The 22,040-nt window shown below is 38.1% G+C and overlaps 1 protein-coding gene across 7 annotated transcripts in view; it reads left to right on the top strand.

Annotated features, from left to right (window-relative positions):
* The window catches only part of TTBK2 (tau tubulin kinase 2), a 157,405-nt gene that overhangs the window by 92,538 nt on the left and 42,827 nt on the right, over nt 1-22,040 (top strand). For all 7 annotated transcript variants that reach the window (XM_082453069.1, XM_082453068.1, XM_082453071.1 and 4 more), the window contains 3 exons: nt 7,728-7,793; nt 11,857-11,949; nt 12,836-12,961. In XM_082453069.1, coding sequence (XP_082309195.1) covers nt 7,728-7,793; nt 11,857-11,949; nt 12,836-12,961 — 285 coding nt within the window. The remainder of the gene's footprint in view (nt 1-7,727; nt 7,794-11,856; nt 11,950-12,835; nt 12,962-22,040) is intronic.

Here is a 22,040-nt window from a genome sequence, read left to right as displayed (position 1 = left end):
ATTTAAAAAAATGGAACTAGATTAGATCAGCTAGGGAAAAGGTATAGCTAGAAAAGAAGAGAGGTCTGAGTCTGAGCCATTGAGACCCTTTAGCAACTTGATAATGGATGGAAAAGAACTATGAATTAGCAAAGAACAGTGGGGAGGAGAATTGGCCAGTGAGGTAGGAGGAAAATCAGGAGAGTGTGGTATCTTGAGAGCCAAGTGAACAAAGTTCTTCAAATATGTGGGGTGCTACTGATGCTACTGATAGGTCAAGGAAGGTAGGAACTGAGAACTGATCATCTGGATTTGGCAAGATGGAAGTGACTGGTGACTTTTATAAAAGTGATTCTGTAGGGCAATGAAAACTAAATTGGAGTAGGTTAAAGAAAGTGTTGGGGAGAGGATGTGGAGAAAGGGAATATAAGTAAAACAGGGAAGTAGTTGTAAGGGAAGTAAAATCCTTCCCTCCTTCCCTAGTTCATTTTTTAAAAATGTCAGCTATTGTAGCATGCTCGTGTTTTAATATTAGTAGTGCTCCAGGAGACATGAAAAAAATTGATGATGTAGGACAGAGCAGGAACAATCATAGCCAAGTTCTTGCAAGCTGTTAGGGGAAGGAATCCTGGCACAATGGTGAGGATGGCCCATTATTAGAGCAGGAACACTTCTTCCACTGTAACTGAGAAAAGGTAGAATAAATGGACACAGATACAGGTAGGCATTTAGATTTGGTGGTGGAAGTTGAAGTTCTCTCATGGCTTTTATTTTCTCAGTGAAGAAAGAGACAAGGCCTTTTGCTGAGAGTGCAAAATGGTGTTGGAGGTTGAGGAGAGAAAAGCACGTGTGAAATAGTTATCATGGAAGGGGAGAGAGCAAACTGACTGGGAAAATATAATAGATCGCTGGGCTGTGCTGAAAGCTCATTTGAGTATGATGGTAATTTAAGGTAAGATTGTCAGTACAATCCTTTTTCTCCATATACTTTTAACTGCTTGTTTAGAGATACAGTTTAGTCTATGAATTGAGTTTAACCAGGGTTGGGGTCAGGTTAGCACTATGGAAGAAAGAGGGAATATCATTGTGGTTGAATGTAGCCCAGGCTGTGTAAGGAGTTAACTTTCCCTTTATGTGTTAATAGCTAGTTCCTTTTAGAGTTTTTATGCCAGTAGGATTTCATAATTTTCTTTAAAACTCTTAAATCTCAAGTAAAATTACTTTCTGACTTTTTGGATCATAATTATGATTGAAATCATTTTCTTATATTGTTCCACTAATATAAAATCAAAAGTTGCCTGTGTAGATTTCTTTTATATCGTACAATTTTGTTTATTTATTGCTTTTAAGAAACTTGAATTGAGTTGCTTGGATTCTCTAGGTATGCCATCATGTTATCTGCAAAAACCAATATTTCTTTTTTTTTTTTTCCTTGCTATGTGTATTCTAGAAGAGTGTAAAAAACATATATAAAAATTTTAAGGAAGAATGTCAAAACATCCATGGCCTCCATCTAGGTTAAGAAATAGTTCATTACCACCTTAGAAGTGTTCTGTGGGTCGGTCACTTCCTGATCACATCCCTTTTCCTTCTTCGAGCTCCTTCAATGGAGCTTCCTGCAAAGATGGAAGTGCCTGTATGTGTACTGTCTTATATGGTAGCCACTAGCCACATGTGGCTATTGAGCACTTGAATTGTGGCCAGAGCAAGTGAGGAACTGAATTTTAAATTTCATTTAGTTTTAAGTTGCTATTATAGTGGCCATTGCAGCCATAACCAACATTCTATATTTTGCATTAACCAGTCCCTTGCTTTGCTTTCTTCTTTCTTCTATAGACCTGAGGGTACTTGTTTCGGAGTATGGAGCAGATTCAGGGAGTTGTTGTAAAATAGTACAGTTATCATGTACCCGTCACCTAGCTTCCCCCTATGATGACATCTTACATAATCATAATACATTGTCAAAACTAGGAAACTGTTATTGGGATACTATTATTAACTCAAGTACAGACCTGAGTCAGATTTCACTATTTTTTACATACACTTTTCCTTTCAGGGGAGGTGTGGTATAGGAAATTTTATCACACATATAGATTCATATAACCAACAGCCCAATCAGGATATAAAACTATTCCATTACCACAGAGAAACTCCCTCAAAACATAAATGTGTATTTATTTTTTCAAACTTATGATATAGGATCGTCAGTCAGAATGCATTACAAAGGGAATAATGGATCATATCTGTTACACTAGTGATACTAGCAAGTTGTTTATGTGGTTGGTTTTGAGAGCCTCTACTGTTTTTTTTATTTGTTTGTTTTTTATGAATTTATTTATTTATTAACTTATTTTTGGCTGTGTTGGGTCTTCGTTGCTGCATGCGGGCTTTCTCTAGTTGTGGCGAGTGGGGGCTACTCTTCGTTGCGGTGTGTGGGGTCCTCATTGCGGTGGCTTCTCTTGTTGCGGAGCACGGGCTCTAGGCATGCGGGCGTCAGTAGTTGTGGCACGTGGGAGAGCCTCTACTGTTTATAACCTTTAAGATGTATTAGTTGTATCAAATAGGAATGTGAGATAAAAAGAAGTTGTGTGTGTCTCTGTATATATATTTGCAGTACTTCCGTCCATACAGTTTTGGAGTTGAACTTCTATTTACTTAGTGATTTGAATCTGCATGTTCATGTTTTCCCTCCTGATTTAGAGGATGCCCCAGTTTCTTTAGCCCTTGAGCTGGCATCTTACATTGGCCCTTTGTGTCTAAGCTCTTGGAATGCCATGTTTTCTCCTGCTGCTTCCTTCTTAACCATTCAGCTGAAACTTCCAGTGCCTAGGGCTATAGTGTCCTACTTAAGAAAAAATTTTAAATGTTACCATTCCAGAATTTCATCTATTTTCTTATTTCCATTGAGGGTTTTTTTTTCTTTTTTTTTAATAAATTTATTTATTTATTTATATTAATTTTTGGCTGTGTTGGGTCTTCGTTTCTGTGCAAGGGCTTTCTCCAGTTGCGGCGAGCGGGGGCCACTCTTCATCGCGGTACGCGGGCCTCTCACCGTCGCGGCCTCTCCCGTTGCGGAGCACAGGCTCCAGATGCGCAGGCTCAGTAGTTGTGGCTCACGGGCTTAGTCTCTCCGCGGCATGTGGGATCTTCCCAGACCAGGGCTCGAACCCGTGTTCCCTGCATTGGCAGGCAGACTCCCAACCACTGCGCCACCAGGGAAACCCCATTGAGGGTTTTATTACATAGTTCTCCATGCTTTTTTCCCCTCCTGATCCTTTCCTTTTGGTAGCAGTAGGTCTAGGCTTATACCTGAAGTCCTTCCCTTCTTCTGGATTTATTCTCCTAGGAACTTATTCTGTCTCTAACATTCATCCCCGCCTTTGCTGCTTCTGTCCTTGTACTAGTCTTGTGGTTTCTTGTTTGGATTATTAAAATAGTTTCCTCACTGGTCTCCCTACCTTCTCCTTCCAATCTATCCTTTATACTTCCAGCGGAGTAGACATCCCAAGCACTTTCTCAATCATGTTGCTTCCTTACTTAAAATTTTTTATGAATTCCATTTGCCTCTACCTTATAAGCCAAACAACATATGACATTTAAGGCCATCCTTCATTTTATTCCAACCAACTTTTCCATTATTTTCTCTCACCCTTTGCTTCAACCATACCAAATTCTTTTCCCTAACACTTAACAGTACTTTTGTCCCTTTTTGCATTGTTCACTGTGTTCTTTTTAAAATGCATTTCCTTTTCTCTTTCTGACTTACTTCACTCTGTATGACAGTCTCTAGGTCCATCCACATCTCTACAAATGACCCAGTTTCATTCCTTTGTATGGCTGAGTAATAGTCCATTGTATGTATGTACCACATCTTCTTTATCCATTCCTCTGTTGATGGACATTTAGGTTGCTTCCATATCCTGGCTATTGTAAGTAGTGCTGCAATGAACATTGGGATACATGTGTCTTTTTGAATTACGTGGTATCTAGAAAAATGGTAGAGATGATCTTATTTGCAAAGCAGAAATAGAGACACGGAGAGAGATCAAACTTATGGATACGAAGGGGGAAAGGGAGGGGGTGGGATGAATTGGGAGATTGAGATTGACATATATACACTCTTGATACTATGTATAAAATAGATAACTAATGAGAACCTATTGTATAGCACAGGGAACTCTACTCAATGCTCTTTGGCAACCTAAATGGGAAGGAAATCCAAAAAAGAGGGGATATATGTATACATATAGCTGATTCACTTTGCTATACAGTAGAAACTAACACAACATTGTAAAGCAACTATACTCCAATAAAAATTAATTAAAAAAAAAATAAATAAAATGCATTTCCTCCTTCCTGTTGTAATTCTGTCAGTCCTTTAAGGCTCAATTTATTTTTTCTTTTTCATTTTCACTTAAATATCTAGGTGCTTTTCTTCTTTTTCTTTTTAAAAATTGAAGTGTAGTTGATTTACAGTATATTAATTTCAGATGTACAACATAGTGATTGAATATTTTTATAGAGTATACTCCATTTAAAGTTATTACAAAATATTGGCTATATTCCCTGTGCTATATAATACTTCCTTTTAGCTTATTTATTTTATATATAGTAATTTGTATCTCTTAATCACCTTCCCCTGTCTTACCCCCTCCCCATTTTTCTCCCCATTGGCAACCACAGTTTATTCTCTTTGTCTGTAAGTCTGTTTCAAGTCTGTTTTTTTATATTCATTTGTTTGTTTCATTTTTTTAGATTCCACATATAAGTGATAACATACAGTATTTGTCATTCTCTATATGACTTATTTCACTAAGCATAATACCCTTCAGGTTCATCATGTTGTTGCAAGTGGTAAAATTTTATTCTTCTTAAGGCTGAGTAATATTCCATTGTGTGTGTGTGTGTGTGTGTGTGTGTGTGTGTGTGTGTGTGTGTGTGACATCTTCCTTATCTATTCATAAGTTGATGGACACTTAGGGTGCTTCTGTATCTTGGCTATTATAAATAATGCTGCTATGAACATTGAGGTGCATGTATCTTTTTGAATTAGTGTTTTCATTTTCTTTGGATATATACCCAGGAGTGGAATTTCTAGATCATATTGTCTATGAGCTATTTTTAGTTGTGTTGGGAACCTCCAGACTGTTTTTCATAGTGGCTGCATCAATTTACATTCCCACTAACAGTGTACGAGGGTTCCCTTTCTTCCCCGTCCTCACCAACATTTATTATATGTGTTCTTTTTGATGATAGCCATTCTAACAGATGTGGTTTTGATTTGGATTTCCGTTATGATTAGCAGTGTTGAGCGTCTTTTCATGTGCTTCTTGGCCATCTGTATGTCGTCTCTGGAAAAATATCTATTCAGGTTTTCTGCCTATTTTTTATCGGGTTTTTTTTTTTTGATATTGAGTTGAATGAGCTGTTTATATATTTTGGATATTAACCCCTATTGGTCATATCATCTGTGAATATTTTCTCCCATTCAGTAGGTTGTCTTTTCATTTTTTTTTTAATTTTTTAAAAAATTTTTTATTTATTTATGGCTGTGTTGGGTCTTCATTTCTGTGCGAGGGCTTTCTCTAGTTGCGGCAAGTGGGGGCCACTCTTCATCGCGGTGCGCGGGCCTCTCATTATCGCGGCCTCTCTTGTTGCGGAGCACAGGCTCCAGACGTGCAGGCTCAGTAATTGTGGCTCACGGGCCCAGTTGCTCCGCGGCATATGGGATCCTCCCAGACCAGGGCTCGAACCCGTGTCCCCTGCATTAACAGGCAGATTCTCAACCACTGCGCCACCAGGGAAGCCCTGTTGTCTTTTCATTTTTTCAGTGGTTTCCTTTGCTGAGCAAAAGCTTTTAAGTTTAATTAGGTCCGATTTGTTTACTTTTGCTTTTGTTTCCTTTGCCTGACAGATCTAAAAAATTGCTAGGATATATGTCAGAGTGTCTGCCTGTGTTTTCTTCTAAGGATTTTATGATTTCTGGTCTTACATTTAAGTCTTTAATCCATATTGGGTTTATTTTTATACATGGTGTGAGACAATGTTCTAATTTCATTCTTTTACATGTAGCTGTCCAGTTTTCCAAGACCACTTATTGAAGAGACTATCTTTTCTCCATTTATATTCTTGCCTCCTTTGTCATAGATTAATTGACTGTAATTGTGTGGGTTTATTTCTGGGCTCTATACTGTTCCATTGATATATGTGTCTATTTTTTGTGCCAGTACCATGCTGTTTTGATTACTGTAGCTTTGTAGTATAGTCTTAAGTCAGGGAATGCGATACCTTCAGCTTTGTTCTTTTTTCTCAAGATTGCTTTGGCTTCTAGGTATTTATTTTAATAAAACATGTTCTTAGGTTACTAACCACTCTCACTTTTTACTTTCTTTTTCTTTAAAGATGTTTTTAAACATAAGTTTTGGAAATATATTCATATGGTACAAAAATAAAATAATTAAAAATTCATCAAAAGTAAACAGTTCTGCATTTTGAAAAACACTATTAAGCAAATGAAAAGTCAAATCACAGACTGGAATAAAATATTTGCAAAACACACATCTGACAGAGGACTTTATATCCAGAATCTATAAGCAACTCTCAAAACTCAATAATAAAGAAACAAACCTATAAAAATAAGCAAAAGATTTGGATAGGCATTTCATTAAAGAATAGATACTACAGTGGCTTCCCTGGTGGCTCAGTGGTTGAGAGTCTGCCTGCCAATGCAGGGGACGTGGGTTCGAGCCCTGGTCTGGGAAGATCCCACATGCCACGGAGCAACTGGGCCCGTGAGCCACAATTGCTGAGCCTGCGCGTCTGGAGCCTGTGCTCCGCAACAAGAGAGGCCGCGATGGTGAGAGGCCCGCGCACCGTGATGAAGAGTGGTCCCCACTTGCCGCAACTAGAGAAAGCCCTCGCACAGAAACGAAGACTCAACACAGTCATAAATAAATAAATAAAAGAACGTGAATTTCTTTAAAAAAAAAAAAAAAAGAATAGATACTACAGATGGCAAATAAGTACATGAACAAATTCTGAACATCTTTAGTTATTAGGGAAATGCAAATTAAAACCACAGTGAGATACCATTACACAGTAATTAAAATAGTTAAACCTAAAAAACCAGACAATTCTAAGTGCTAAGGAGGGACAGAAATCAGAGGTTGCCAGCCAGGTACTGGGAGTCAAGGGAGGGGATTGACTATAAAGGGCATTAAGGGAACTCTTGGGGTAATAGTACCCAATAACTTAAGTTTATGAATATGTGAATTACATGTGCAGGAGAGGTACAAGTTGCCACCATCTTTGAATTGAGTTTGAATGATATAGCCAAGACACAGAGAGGTTGGCATCTTATTTTACTTAGACCTCATGGTCTTAATATACTTATTTGTAACCAGAGCCTGAATATTAATGTATATACTATGATGCTTGTCATGAAAGCATTTATGTTTTCTAATGTACAGAGTTTATTTGTCATAAATCCTACTTTATTTTAAAATGGTAGGAAAAAATGGGAGTCATTGATAACTAAAATGGGACTCATTGATAACTAACATGTTTTAAATATATGATTTAGAGATATTCTCTAATTTTTATAATTTCACAACTATTAAAAAAGTTAGAAATTTAAGTAGTGTTTTCTTGACAATAATACACGTTTCTCCCTTCTACTTCATGGGCTCAAGTGTGCTGAATCTTATGCTATTTAAAGCTCAGTTACTATTCTTTGCTTGGTTTTGTAGCCTCGAGCTGTGGCAGGCTTTCGAGGGACAGTTCGTTACGCATCAGTCAATGCTCATCGGAACAGGGTAGGTATATGAACTAGAGTCGTGGCTGTATAAGCATGCTGATGCTTGAATCAGATTGCCTTCTTTACATCAGAGTACAGAGGTGTGGGAAGTGCTTGGGAGCAGAAGGAAAGGTGTTAGAAATACTAACTCATGGTATGGTGTATAGTGGATAGATAATAGATGTGTGCAGCTGCATAGAAAATAGAATTTAATTTGGCAGAAAATATAAAGGCTAATTATATATATGTCTATGGGGAATCTTGTGTTCTTAATTAGATATAAGTATTAAATTTACTATAGAATTTTGAAGAAAGAAAATATCTGTGTTCTATTTCAAGAAGTTATTTGGGAATTCATACGATCAATACCTAGTGAAGGAGGTCATTTTATCTGTAATATACATCTAATCTGTGATATCCCCTCTCCATCAAACTTTTGTTTTCATGAAGATCTAAAGTATAGCAACTTAAAATTTTTTTTTCATCTTCGTACATTATACCTCTCCTCTTGGGTTAAATTAAAAAAATTTCTCTCTTTTTTTAACTTTCATTCTTTTGTTTTGCTCTAAAATTTTTTTTCCTCATCCTGAACCTTAGTTATGAATAGGAAAGGTGGGTACTTTATGGATTCTCAATTCTTGAACTTGTTTGGACAGAGTTGAGAAATAGTCTACTTGATTTAAAACCACAGCATTCTCTTGATAAAATGAAGAGAAATCTTTTCTTGGTCTTTTGTTACCTTATTCTTGTTCTGTGAAGCCAAAACTGCTTTAATAAAAACTAGACCAGGACTTCCCTGGTGGCGCAGTGGTTAAGAATCTGCCTGCCAATGCAGGGGTCATGGGTTCGAGCCCTGGTCTGGGAAGATCCCACATGCCGCAGAGCAACTAAGCCTGTGTGCCACAACTACTGAGCCTGCACTCTAGAGCCTGCGAACCACAACTACTGAGCCCATGCGCCACAACTACTGAAACCCGTGTGCCTAGAGCCTGTGCTCCGCAACAGGAGAAGCCACTGCAATGAGAAGCCTGCGCACCTAAACAAAGAGTAGCCGCCGCTCACCGCAACTAGAGAAAGCCTGCACGCAGCAACGAAGACCCAACGCAGCCAAAAATAAATAAATTTAAAAAAAATAATAACTTGACCGATGCTAAATGTAATAGGAAGAGAATGCTGTGGTTTTATATGCTATGCTTCAGTTAATTTGGTTTCTTAGGATGTGATTATAAGTTGAAAATAGGAAAAGTATTTTTATCAGTGTGTAGCACTCTGCCAAGCATTTTAACTCATTTGGTTTGACTCAGTGTTGCTTTATTTTATGGTATTTAGTTAATTATTCTACCTTGAAAAGAAAGTATGCATCCTCCAGATAGATTTTTGCAGAAGTTTAGAAGTACTATGCTTTCTAATTAATTCTATTAAAGAATATGTCCACATTGGAATCTTTGGAATAGGACATTCTTTTTGAGATAAGCATAAACATTTTCAGAGATCATAATAGCTATATAAACATTTTCAAAATAGCTATTAGAAAGAGATTTTATATATATATATATATATATATATATATATATATATATATTTTAATTTGAAGAGTAGAGATTTCTTCTAAAAGCCTTTCCAGCATAGAGTGCTCTATCAGTTGCTCTGTTAACCTGCTTATTAATCTTGGTAGAGAAATTTGATAGTGTATAGCAGTGGTTCTTACCCTTCTTTTCTGCTCCCAACACACCTGAGGAGTAGAATGCTTTACACAGTAACACAGCTTCACAACAGTGATTGTCAGTGTATGTGGTGACACCGGAGTGCAGCTAGTGGAACCTTGAGAGGGTCTTGTCTAATTTAAAAAGAATTCCCAGGTAATTCTAAAATATACTTCTTTCTTCCATACTCTGCGACCATGATTGGATAATTTCTAAACTTAATACACTGCATTTCTATTTTTTGGGTACCTAAATTTTAAACTTTTTTTTTTTTAAGTAGAAGCAGGTTTATTTAGAGAATCTTAAACATTTAACGTAAATAATTCCCAAACGATACAAGGACTTTTCAAAATACTTGAAGAAATCTGTTTACTTCATCTCATTGTTTTCCTTCATTTTAATCCTTTGTTAATATTTGTTTTATGTCAGTACTTGGAAGAAATTATTTTACTTTCCTCTGGTTCTATGGTTGCTACTGAGATCTTTGTCCATGTATTGTTGTTCCTTTGTATTTAATTTGTCCTTTTTTTCTTGACTACTTTTGATATCTTCTCTTTGTCTTTGGTGTCCTGCAGATATGTTCAAATGTGCCTTGGTGTGGATTTCTTTATATTTATTTTGTTTTGAGATTTGTTTTGCTTCCTGAACATTCGCATCTTTCATCTATTCTGGAAGATTCTCAGACATTGCTTGTTTAAATGTTGCCTCTTTTCCTTTCTCTCTGTACCTTTATTTTCATATCTCCAAATTGATGTGTATTAAACCTTCTTGTTCTGTCTTCCATGCCTTTTAAGTTCACTCTCAGATTTTCTCTTTTGGTCTCTTTTTTGCATTCTAGATAATTTCTTCAGATCTGTCTTCTAGTTCATTAATTCTTTTTTTCTGGTGTGTTTGATCAGCTTTTAACCTGTCCATTGAGTGTGGGTTTTTGTTGTTGGTGGTGGTGGTGATGGTGTTTTGGCCGTGCCACGCAGCTTGTGGGATCTTAGTTCCCTGACCGGATATTGAACCCGGGCCCTTGGCAGTGAAAGCACCTAACCACTGGACCGCCAGGGAATTCCCTAACCATTGAGTTTCTAATTTCATATTTGTGCTTTTTATTTCTAAATGTTCTTTTTAGTCCTTTTATAAATCTAATTGGTCTTTTTATTTGCAGGGAGAGAATATGCTTCCTTTCTTGTGACTTTGATTCTATTTTTTAAACATTTTAAATATCTTATTTCATATTCTGTATCTTATAATTCCATTCTGAAATTCTTGGATATCTAATTCTGCTCTTTATAGTTTTTCTTGCCATTAGTTTATGGTAGCTTGCTTTCTAATATATTTTATAATTTCAAGTAATGAACTTATATTTGGTGGGGCTTTATCTATAGGAATTCAATTAGGTCTGAATTTAAGGGTATCTTGAGAGGATTTTCATTTGCATCTATCATTACTGTAGGACAGGATCACCCAGAAAACATTTAATTTCTGGGCCTGGTTTCCTGGACCACACAAACAATATAAATTTAAACCCCAGATCTGAGTGAGGGGTAGTCCTATGGTAACAAATTCTCAGGGCAAATTTTTTTTAACCACTCACTTTATCTTTTTGATAGTGGTCAAATTTTACAGAAAAAAATTATCGTAGTATAACATACATACCAAATACTGCACTAAAGATAGTCCTTTGAGGGTCCTAGCTATATGTTGGGGGTAGAGGTAGGGAAGTGTCTCAGTTACAAATCCTGTCTTGTGTAAGCTCAATGCTTTTACACCTGTCCCCTTCATGATTGATAAAACCCTTGTTGATAAACCTATGACAAATGCCCCCAAAACAGCCAAAGCCAGAGCTTCAGTATTAGGTTGCTTCTCACGTTTCCAGCTTTCTTCTAATTTTAGCTCTTAAGATTTCCTTTGCTTTTTTTTTTTTTTTTGTAATTATTGTAGTAAAGAACACGTAACATTAAATTTACCACCTTAACCATTTTTAGGTATACAGTTCAGTAGTGTTAAGTATATTCATATTATTGTGCAACAGATTTCTAGAACTTTTTCATTTTGCAACACTGAAACTGTACCCACTAAACACTAATTCCCCTCTCCCCCTTCCTCCAAGCCCTTGGCAACCACCTTCCTATACTAATTAGTGAACTCATTTATTAATTAATGGGCTCTTAATTATTTCCAGCATTTCTGGGTTTTGGGATGTTCTTTGTATCAAAAGTTTTTCAGTATATCTGTTATGTAGATTGCTGTATAGCTATACATATACATAGATATACCTACCAGATAGTTTTACAGGAAAATGAAACACAATAGTTAGGCCTTAGACAATGTAGTGTACTCACAAGGAGTGGTAATGTAATGTGACTGAATTCTCTTTTGCTTATGAAGGAAATGGGAAGACATGATGACCTTTGGTCCTTATTCTACATGTTGGTGGAATTTGTGGTTGGTCAGCTGCCTTGGAGAAAAATAAAGGACAAGGTAATTTTGGAAATGGAAATGTTAGGACTTCCCTGGTGGTTCAGTGGTTAAGACTCCACGCTCCCAGTTCGGGGAGCCTGGGTTCGATCCCTGGTCAGGGAACTAGATCCCACATGCCACAGCTAAGAGCCTGCATGCTGCAGCTAAAGATCCCGCATGCCACAACTAAGACCCGGCACAGCCAAATAAATAAATAAATATTTAAAAAATAAAAATAAAACCTTTAAAAAGAAATGGAAATGTTAGTTTTGGTAGGGGAAGGAGTAAAAATTTCTGGGTAGGCATTTTTGTTGAGATTATACTTATGCATAAGAATTAAAAGTTACAAACATTTTCACTATATCCCAATATGTATATTTTTCTTTCTATGAGCTGATATTAGAGATATAATTAATGTTATGACTTTTTTTATGTACATGGAGAATAGATACTAATTTAAGTACAATTGTCATTTCTGATTTGACTTCTAGCCCTCCATCTTAGGTTTTATTTTTACTAGTTCTCTTTTTTTCTTTTTTATAAGTCAATTAGGCTTTTAGTTTTTAATTGTCACATTATATTGTTTGACTTGAAAACTATAAATGCATGTGTTGATAAAGAAAAGTAGACCAGATTTAAGGTCAGCTCTTTCTTTTGGGGAGCTATCTGTTCACTTATGCAGAACTGTGTTACCCCTTTGGTTCTGCACTACAGTCCCCTCCCCCTGCCCCCTTAAAGCAGTGTGCATTAAGCTGTTGGCTATTAGTAAGAGCTCAGTTCTTGCTTTATGCTTAATTACCCACTGCCTCATTCTGTAGTACATACCCTTGAGACTGTTACTGAGAGGCTCTTAATGTGTAGCTGCCAAGAGAAATTGACTTTGGTTCCTTTTCTCTTTACTTCCCAGGAACAAGTGGGCTCTATTAAGGAGAGGTATGACCACAGGCTTATGTTGAAACATCTCCCTCCAGAATTCAGCATCTTTCTGGACCACATCTCCTCTTTGGATTATTTTACAAAACCAGACTACCAGGTAATCATCTTTGTGAGTTCTGTGGGTTAATTCTTCTCTCTTATTTAGTCTGTCTTCACTCATTGTACTGTTGAGGGTGCTGTAAATGAGTATGGGAAGTCCCTAGAATAATACTATTTTAATACATCCTGAGAAATGTGGTTAAATTGACTGATGATGACAGTGTCCACGTCCGCACGTGAGCACACGTGTGTGTGTTTCCTCCCTTCTGGACGAACGTACTTCATTAGAGTTTTAGGTTTGTTCATCATGTAACATTTTAACTGTTCCTGCTGTGGTTCTTCTGGTGTATAGAATTGCTGATAGTTCAAATTATGAAAATCCTATAGCTAATTTATTGACCAGAAGGAAATGTCCAACTAGGTAATGTATCTGTCGAGGGCTTGAGGGCTGCATAGTGTATGTTAATATGCTATGGGACAGCAGTCAGTGAAGATTACTGGCTCCGTTTTGTCTGTGGTGAGTGAAACATTTCCTCAGAGCATCAGTTAATGAGGCCTTACAAGGGTGACTAGGATTACCACAAATTGCATCCCTAACCCCAACCAGCTAGATTTCAGAAGATTCTGTTGCTCTCAGGGGGAACTTGGTCAGAGCTTAATGCGAGGTAATCACTACCACTGAAAACATAAATGCAAGGCACACATTGATTAATAATAATAATTTAAAAAATATATTAGTGTATCATTTTTATCTACAAAGGACAACATATAGGCTTTACTGCCTGTTAATTAAAGTTTCATATTCTAAAGTGTTGTCAGTGTCAAAAGACTAAAAGATTGTCTACAGCACAGTGAACTTATTTGCATATAATAACTAGTTCTTTGTGAAAATGCAGCTTTTGTAATATATACAGAATATAAAGCAGAGAGGCAACATACAGCCTTGGGTCCTTAGAGACCTTAAGTAGGTGAGCCTGTGTTATTCTTGTCTATATGGCTATTTGAGTTATAAACTGTATAGGCTAACAAATGGAGGAAATACATTGTATATGAGTCACTTTGGAATATGTTCTCATTTATATTTTATGGGTTTTCTAAAATGCAGAGAGTTCATGTTACTTGCAATAAAATAATGAAATTTTACTTGTAAGACTAGATTCAGGAGGAGCTAGGAATTGTTACAACTTTCTCATCTTGGGTGCTAATAATTTTTTTATTGACAAAGTTTGCGTGAGAATATTAAAGTTTACACAGCAAAAAAAATGTTAATTACATTCTCTGCTTAGTTATGCCTACAATCTAAAGAAGACTAATGTTCACCAGCTAAAGTTTGAAACTTAGACCTATAATTAATTTAATTTAAATTAACAAAATATTGTTCTCAGGTTTTTCATTTGGACAATCTCTAAGGGGAATCTCTGTGTTTCTGTCACCTGATAACAAAATAAAATATAGTAATTTCCCTATTTTAGGAAGAGAGAGAGCAGGCATAACATTTTCATTGTTTCACAGATTCTATAAATAATCTGCTTCTCTTCTGCTCTCTGATTTTCCATAAGCAGTGAGTGGGAGCAGAGGACAGGTAGATGGGAGAAGGATAATTGGGAAAAAGATGTTGGCGTAAGTGACGGGTGTATTCTGATGACTAGTATCAATGTGATGTCAGGTTCCAAAAAGATCTGACCTTTGCAGTTTCTGTCTCTTGCTTTCCTCACAATTCTCTGCTGCAGTCTTCATTTTGAGAAAAATTACTTTGTTTGTTTTAATTTTTATTTTATTTATTTATGTGGTTGCGCCGGGTCTTAGTTGCGGCATGCGGGCTCCTTAGTTGCGGCATGTGAACTCTTAGTTGCGGCATGCGTGTGGGATCTAGTTCCCTGACCAGGGATCAAACCCGGACCCCCTGCATTGGGAGCGCAGAGTCTTAACCACTGCGCCATCAGGGAAGTCCCCTCTACTTTGAATCTGAATGTTCTTGTGAACTGATGGTTAATTTTACAGTTTGGAATTCTGAATATGACTTTAATTACTGTTCTTTCAGAATTTTAAATTCCTTATGGAACAACCAGTGTAGTTAACAACAACAACAAACCTCCTCCAACAGCAAGCATACGAGTACTTAGTGTGACTGCTTCCCTAGTGTTATCAAAGGTCAAATAACAGTATGTCTCTAACCTTATATATTCTGAGACAAGACCAAAGTAAATATATTTTATAATCAAAGTGTTAAATGATGCTGTTTTCCAAAGCCACTTTCACTGTGAATGTCTGTGTTTGTGAATCCTTAAACATCATAGTTACTTGCCAGAGAACATTATTTTAAGTTGCATATGGCCGGCACTTTACCAGTAACCTGCTAGTGCTCACTCTGACAGCATGTGCAGACCTAGAGAGGAGAGCTGTTTGCTCTCTACCGGGAATCTTTTATGCATGTCTCAGGTTGAATAAAGGCTGACACTTGCTTTTGGAAAGCTTTATGGTGTTTTGGGAAATTACACCCAAGTTTATACTTAGTATTTATGTATGTCTGTCTTACCTACTGGCTTTTAAATCCTGGGGGTACAGACATGTCTTATTTTGGTTTTTTATTCCATACTACCCTGGCACTGTGCCTGGCACCCAAATTTTCAACAAATGTTAGGAAGATTGAATTGAATCTTACTTTGCCTAATAATCTCCTACTCAGGAAATATAAGAAAAATCAGCTCTCATGAGTGCATAAATACTGTTTTCTGTCTGTTAAACTAAAGGTGAAGATGTTAGAATTATAGTCAAGATTAAAGCAGATATCTTATTATGAATACAGTCAGCCCTCAATATCTGCAGGGGTTTGGTTCCAGGACCCCTGGGGATCATGGGTTCTCAAGTCCCTTATATAAAATGGCATAATATTTGTATATAACTTATGCACATTCTCTCGTATACTTTAAGTAATCTCTACATTACTTATAATACCTAATATAGTGTAAATGCTATGTAAATAGTTGCTGGTAAGTTTTGCTTTTTGGAACTTCCTGGATTTTTTAATATTTTTGATCTAGTTGGTTGAATCCTCAGTTATAGAACCTGCAGATTGTTTTTGTTATTAGATTTTGAAAGAGTATATCAACTATAAGAGATGAGTGCTGGGCCATGAATCTTCTCTGGTGATAAAATTGTATAGAACTATACACACACAAGTACATGTAAAACTGGTGAAATTTGATAAACTGTCTGGGTTGTAGCAATGTCATTTTCCTGTTTTTGATGTTGTACTCTAGTTATTTAAGATGTTACTGTTGAGGCAAACTGGGTAAAGGAGACTTCTTTGTACTATTTTTACAATTTCCTATGAATCTATAATTATTTCAAATTAAAAGTTTAAAAAAAGTGCTGGGTCAACATTTTCAGAAATGTAGATAGTGATTAAAACATTCGATCTTGTTGTTGCCACCTTATAATTTAAATAAAATTTTTAAAGTGTTTTGAGAAAGGGAGATATTTCTGAGGGGTGCCTAGGAAAATCTTATCAACCTTGAATTCCACCACAGGGCTCCTCCTGTAGGTGACACTGTTACTAGTTAATGGGAAACTAAGATAGCAGCATCAGATTAGATAAAGAAGAACCCTTGGTGCCTTTACACATTATTATCACAGTAACTATACACAGCGTTGTCACAATAATACCTGGGTAGTAGTATTATCCCTCTCTTATGAAAACTTAATTTAGACATGTTGCCTGGGAAAACTAGTGGTGCTAGAGGTGGTATCTGAACCCATTTCTGACTCATTCAAAAAGGCCCAAGCTCTTTCTAGTTTACCAACATGCCTTCCTTAGAGAGGTGGCCACAAACACAGCAGGCACTGTTAAGTAAATACTAACGTGAGTGGCTAATAAAATTGCAGGGAAAGAACTAAAAAGTTATATGAAAAATTATCAGAAATTATTGTCAGTAACTAATAGGATCACATGATCCTGACATAAGAACAAAAAAAGTATCTTTATTAGAGTGTCAGATTATGTTAAGCATCATTTAGCAAATTGAGAAGACTAATGAAACCCGTAAATATACACACCACTGGTGAGCCTGAAACTAAAATGTGTCTATCAGCCAGTTCACACACTGACACAGCATTGCTAAAATCAGAGGATATGAGCGAGGAAATCCAAAGCCAACTAAATGTCATTAATCTTGTTAATGTACTTTCCAGGTTTAAGAATGGGACTATTTATACAGAGATTACATCAAAATTTAGCAGGCTTGCCTCTTGCTTTGGGGGACTTAGAGCCATTTTAGGATCCCCTGACTCTAATAATGACAAAGTTAAAATTTTCGGAAGGCACAGATGGGCTGCTTGTGAAGCAAACAAACAAGAGGTTGAGCTAGAGAAACAAGGGGGAACATCCCATAAAATAAGATGTGAAGGAAGGTCTCTCTCGCTTAAGCTGCCATTTAAGCTGAGCCCTAAAAAATGGGACTGCATTGGCCATGTGGAGAGCAAAAGCAAGAGGAAGAAGGTTACAAGCAAAAGGAAGAACATGAGCATAGGCTCTGATGTGAGAAAAGAACGGAAAGAAGACAAGTGGCTAGAATGTAGCAAATGAGGGGAGAAAGTGGTTTGAGACAAGATTGGAAAGTAAGGCAGAGGCCAGGTGATACAGGGCCTTGTCAGCCTTGTTAAGAAGTTTGATTTTATTCTAGTGCAACAGGAAACCTTGGAGTCTAATAAACAGGAGCATGGTGATCCAATTTGTGTTTGAAGAGGATTGCTTTTGTAGTTGTGTGTGTTCAAATGAGGCAGAGGAGAATTAGAGACTACTTAGGAAGGTATTGAGAGAGGCTGAGCTATGCCTTAGAAAGAAAGAAATATTTTAAAAATCAGTGTCTTAACACCACAGAGGTTTATTTTTTGCTCACAGAACAGTGTAGTTAAGTCGGGCCTCTCTCCTGGGCAACTCTCAAGTGGTATCTTGAACATCCAGGCTCCACCCATATTTTGACACTGCTATCTTTAATCCATGGCCTTTACAGTCATCAGGAAAGGGAAGAACAAGTATGGATGATGGTTTAGGGGTTTCAGACCAGGCCTGAAAGTGATCTAAACACTTTGGCATATACCCCTGTGACCAGAACCCATTCACACTGGCTCAATTCTAACTGCAAGGGAGGCTGGGAGATAGTGTCTTCCTAGGCAAGGAATGATGATGGTCTTGACTTGGATATAAGCAGTGGAGATGGAGAGAAGTGGATGAATTCTTGCTTTCCCTCTTTTAATTATCTCCTTTCATTCTCAGTTGTACTTATGTGTTCCATAAGTACCCGTCAGTGCAGTCAAATTGGACTCCTAGCACTTCTTCCAGCTTGTCCTGCCTGGAATACCTGTGTTTCATAACGCTGCTTGTCTTGTGAAATTGAAGGCCTGACTCAGATGCCACAGTCTCCTCTGATTCCTTTCAGACAGGAGTGATTTCTTATGCTAAACTCTTATAGTGGTACTTTGTTTTCTCTCTTTACTAGATAAATTCCATTAGAGCCAGTACCTTGCACATTTATCTCAGTTTTCTCAAGAAGTTAGCACAATGATAGGCATTTAATAAAAGTTTGCCAAATTGAATGAAATCTGCTTAATCTGATTATTGCTTCTGTTAAATGCAAACTCTCTGAAGAAAAGACTGTGTTTTCTTCACTCTTGCATTCCTAGTGCCCAGCGTAGTAGGCATTCAGTGTATGTCTGAGTCAATGAATGGGTATTTGGTATAACTATGTAGAATACAGCAGAGTCACAGAACATCCATGTTTACTTGACTCAAATTCAGCTGCATATGCATGAGATGGAACAATTTTAACGTGTCTGTGATTCTGCTTGCCCTTTGGCTCAGCCATGCCCTGTGTGCCTTTGTGAATCTGCTGTTCCCTCACTCTTTCTCTCATTCACAGCAGTCAGGCTGCACTGACTATGATTCTAATGTTTAAAAGGACAGTAATTTTGGGGGTACAATATAACCCCTAAATGTAGGTAGCTTCATTCACATTCATCTGAAGAAATAGAAGTCTCTCCCAATGCTGGAGAAAAAAAATCTAGCTATTTTGCATCTAGTACAACTACTATCCTGTACTTTATTTATGGGCATCTTAAGAAGCTTTCAAGGATAATTTCAACTTTATACTGTTTTTGCCTTGCCTGGTATGTGGTCAGACCACTCAAGATGGCTGTTCTCTTGCTCTCTGTACATCCCCTGCTTGACCAGTCCCTGCTTCATCTACACCGTGCTCACATGAATGGCCTTGCCCCCTGGCCCAGCTTGTGATTATTCTAGTTCTTAGGCCAGAACAGCTCCACCTGCTAGTTTATTAAAGGGAAACATCAGCCCTTGTGATGGTCATTAATCTGAGGGGCTGTGAGGGACTTGCCCCAGTTGCTGGTTTCCCTGGCAACTGATGAGCCAAGCTGACATCAATTTCCCCTATCAGTGGTAGCCTCCTTCTTCCCCTAGTAGTGAAGATTGCTGCCATGACCTGCCTGCTGTCTGCCATGCACCGTGGGGTGTTGCTCCAGGACCCTCTTGCTGCGGACATGTAAGGTTCCCTTTCTAATAAACCACTGATGTCTCTTGGCTCTTTCTTCAGTCTTGAGGCCTGGCAGGTACAGGGCTTGCAGGCCTGTGGGGTGCAGCTCAACACCTGCTGACTGGCTGTAACTCTAACATGGCGGAAATGGCACTGCACTTAAAAGAGCTGTTTCAGTTGGTGCTTTGCTACACACCATTTGTATGGCCTTTCTAAACCTGTTTTCTTGTCTGTGAAATGGTGAAAATGCCTACCCCACAGTGTTGTTAAGATTTTAATGAGGTAATTGTGAGAATGTTTTGTAAATTGTAAAGCATCATGTAAATGAAAGTGGTTTTACACGTATCTCAGTGACACACTGCGTTTGCTTATAATTATCTCACTTTTCTTCATTCTTGTATTGTACTCAACGTTACTTCTTTGTTAATAGAACTTCTATTTCCTTTATGCTGCTTTGTCCTGTTATGGCAAAAAGGAAGTGTTGCTTACCTTTTTCATTGAGCTTTTTAGGAGGCATCGAGAAGCTTAGACATGGCCAGTTTACCTTGTGGGCTGATGAGCACCTGGAAGAAATGACATTGGTATCAGGCAGCACAGTGGCTGAGCGACCATGCTGCCTCACACTGCCTCAGGTTCCCCGGGGTGGCCGACCAAGGGGCACTCCTGAGTCATCCTGGTATCTTACAAGTGGTGAAAACAGCCTAAAACTCTGAAGCTTCTTCAACTAACTCTCTTTATTTGATCTTTCTTTTTTTGGTTCTGTTCTCCAAAGGATGCGTGCAATATAATTTTTTTTTCCCTCTACCAATGCTGCTAAAAAACCCCAAGAAGAGGAGAGAAATCTAGAACCTGTGCATTTCTTTTCCTCTATTGCATCTACTTATCACTGAAGTGAGGCAGTTTCTTTTGCCGTAAATAGTCTGTCTTTGAATCAGCCAAGCCAGCATTGTCATTGTGCTCTGCTGGTTAAGTGCTTTACTGATCCATTAATTTACCATTTATTAACTGAGAAGGAATCAGGCTTCTCAGTCCTCAATATCACGTTGCAAATAGTTCTTGTTTTTCAAAGACTGGACTTTGTCTGCATTTTCTTTGAAAGGGCAAACTGGGATTTCATGTGGAGATAAATATGATAAAGCTATTGATTGCATTTGTGCTAAGGATAAGAGGAGGGGTGCTTCCCTAAGACATTATGTCTATGTCAGATGAATGATTGCTATAAAGAATAAGGGTATTGCCCTGCCCACTTGAGCCTGGGAAACCTGCTGAGCTCCCAGGCCAGGTCCCCTGCCCTCCAAAGAACCCTCCAGGCCACGTGGATCCTGGGGGCAGAGGAGGGAGGCCCTCCTAGGGGAGAACAGGAGAGGCAGGAGGGAGGGGCCCTTCAGGACCAGAGGAGCAGGAGTGGGAGAGGAGCAGAGGGTGTTTGCCTCACCCACTAGGGCCCAGGAAGCCTGCTGGGCTCCCAGGCCAGGTCCCCCACCCTCTGAGACCAGAGGCACGCCTGGACCCCTTCTGTTCCATTGAGCCTAAGCCCCACACCCCTCCAGGGCCTTTTCCAGCCCTGTGGGTCCTAAACATAGGCCCCACCCTCTGCCCAAACCCCACCCCTGCCTAGACCCTGCCCGCCACAGGTAAGGCTTTTTCCACCTTTTTTTTTATTATTGTGCTTCTGTTTTACCTTCCAGTTGTTGTTTCATCTATATTTTCATTTTTTCATAGTCTTTCTAATATATCTGTTAGTTTCCTAGTCTAATTTTATTTTTTACTCTTTGTTATTGTTCTTTATTTTTTTGCCACCCCATGCGGCTTGCGGGATCTTGGTTCACGAGCTGGGGGGCGTCAGGCCGAAGCTCCTGCGGTGGGAGCTCCGAGTCCGAACCACTGGACTAACAGAGAACCTTAGACCCCAAGGACTGTTCATCGGAGTGAGGTCTCCCAGAGGTCCTCATCTCGGCACCGAGACCCAGCTCTACCCAACAGCCTACAAACTCCACTGTTGGAAGCCTCAGGCCAAACAACCAGTAAGAGAGGAACACAATCACACCCATCAAAAAAAAAAAAAAAAAAAGAGACAGCAAAAAATATATCACAGATGAAGGAGCAAGGTAAAAACCTACAAGACCAAATAAATGAAGAGGAAATAGGCAATCTACCCGAAAAAGAATTCGGAGTAATGATAGTAAAGATGATCCAGAATCTTGGAAATAGAATGGAGGCACGGATTGAGAAAATACAAGAAATGTTTAACAAAGATCCAGAAGAACTAAAGAACAAACAAACAGTGATGAACAACACAATAACTGAGATGAAAAATACACTAGAAGGAGTCAATAACAGAATAACTGTGGCAAAGGAAAGAATAAGTGAGCTGGAAGACAATATGGTGGAAATAACTGCCAAGGAGCAGAATAAAGAAAAAAGAATGAAAAGTATTGAAGACAATTGCAGAGACCTCTGGGACAACACTAAACACACCAACAGTCAAATTATAGGGGTCCAAGAAGAAGAAGAGAAAAAGAAAGGGTCTGAGAAAATATTTGAAGAGATTATAGTGGAAAATTTCCCTAACATGGGAAAGGAAATAGT

The sequence above is a fragment of the Balaenoptera physalus genome (assembly GCF_965194825.1).
Source record: "Balaenoptera physalus genome assembly, chromosome: 2".
NCBI lineage: Eukaryota > Metazoa > Chordata > Mammalia > Artiodactyla > Balaenopteridae > Balaenoptera > Balaenoptera physalus.
The sequence above is the reverse complement of the archived record's forward strand: the minus strand, read 5'-3'. Positions and strand labels throughout refer to the sequence as shown.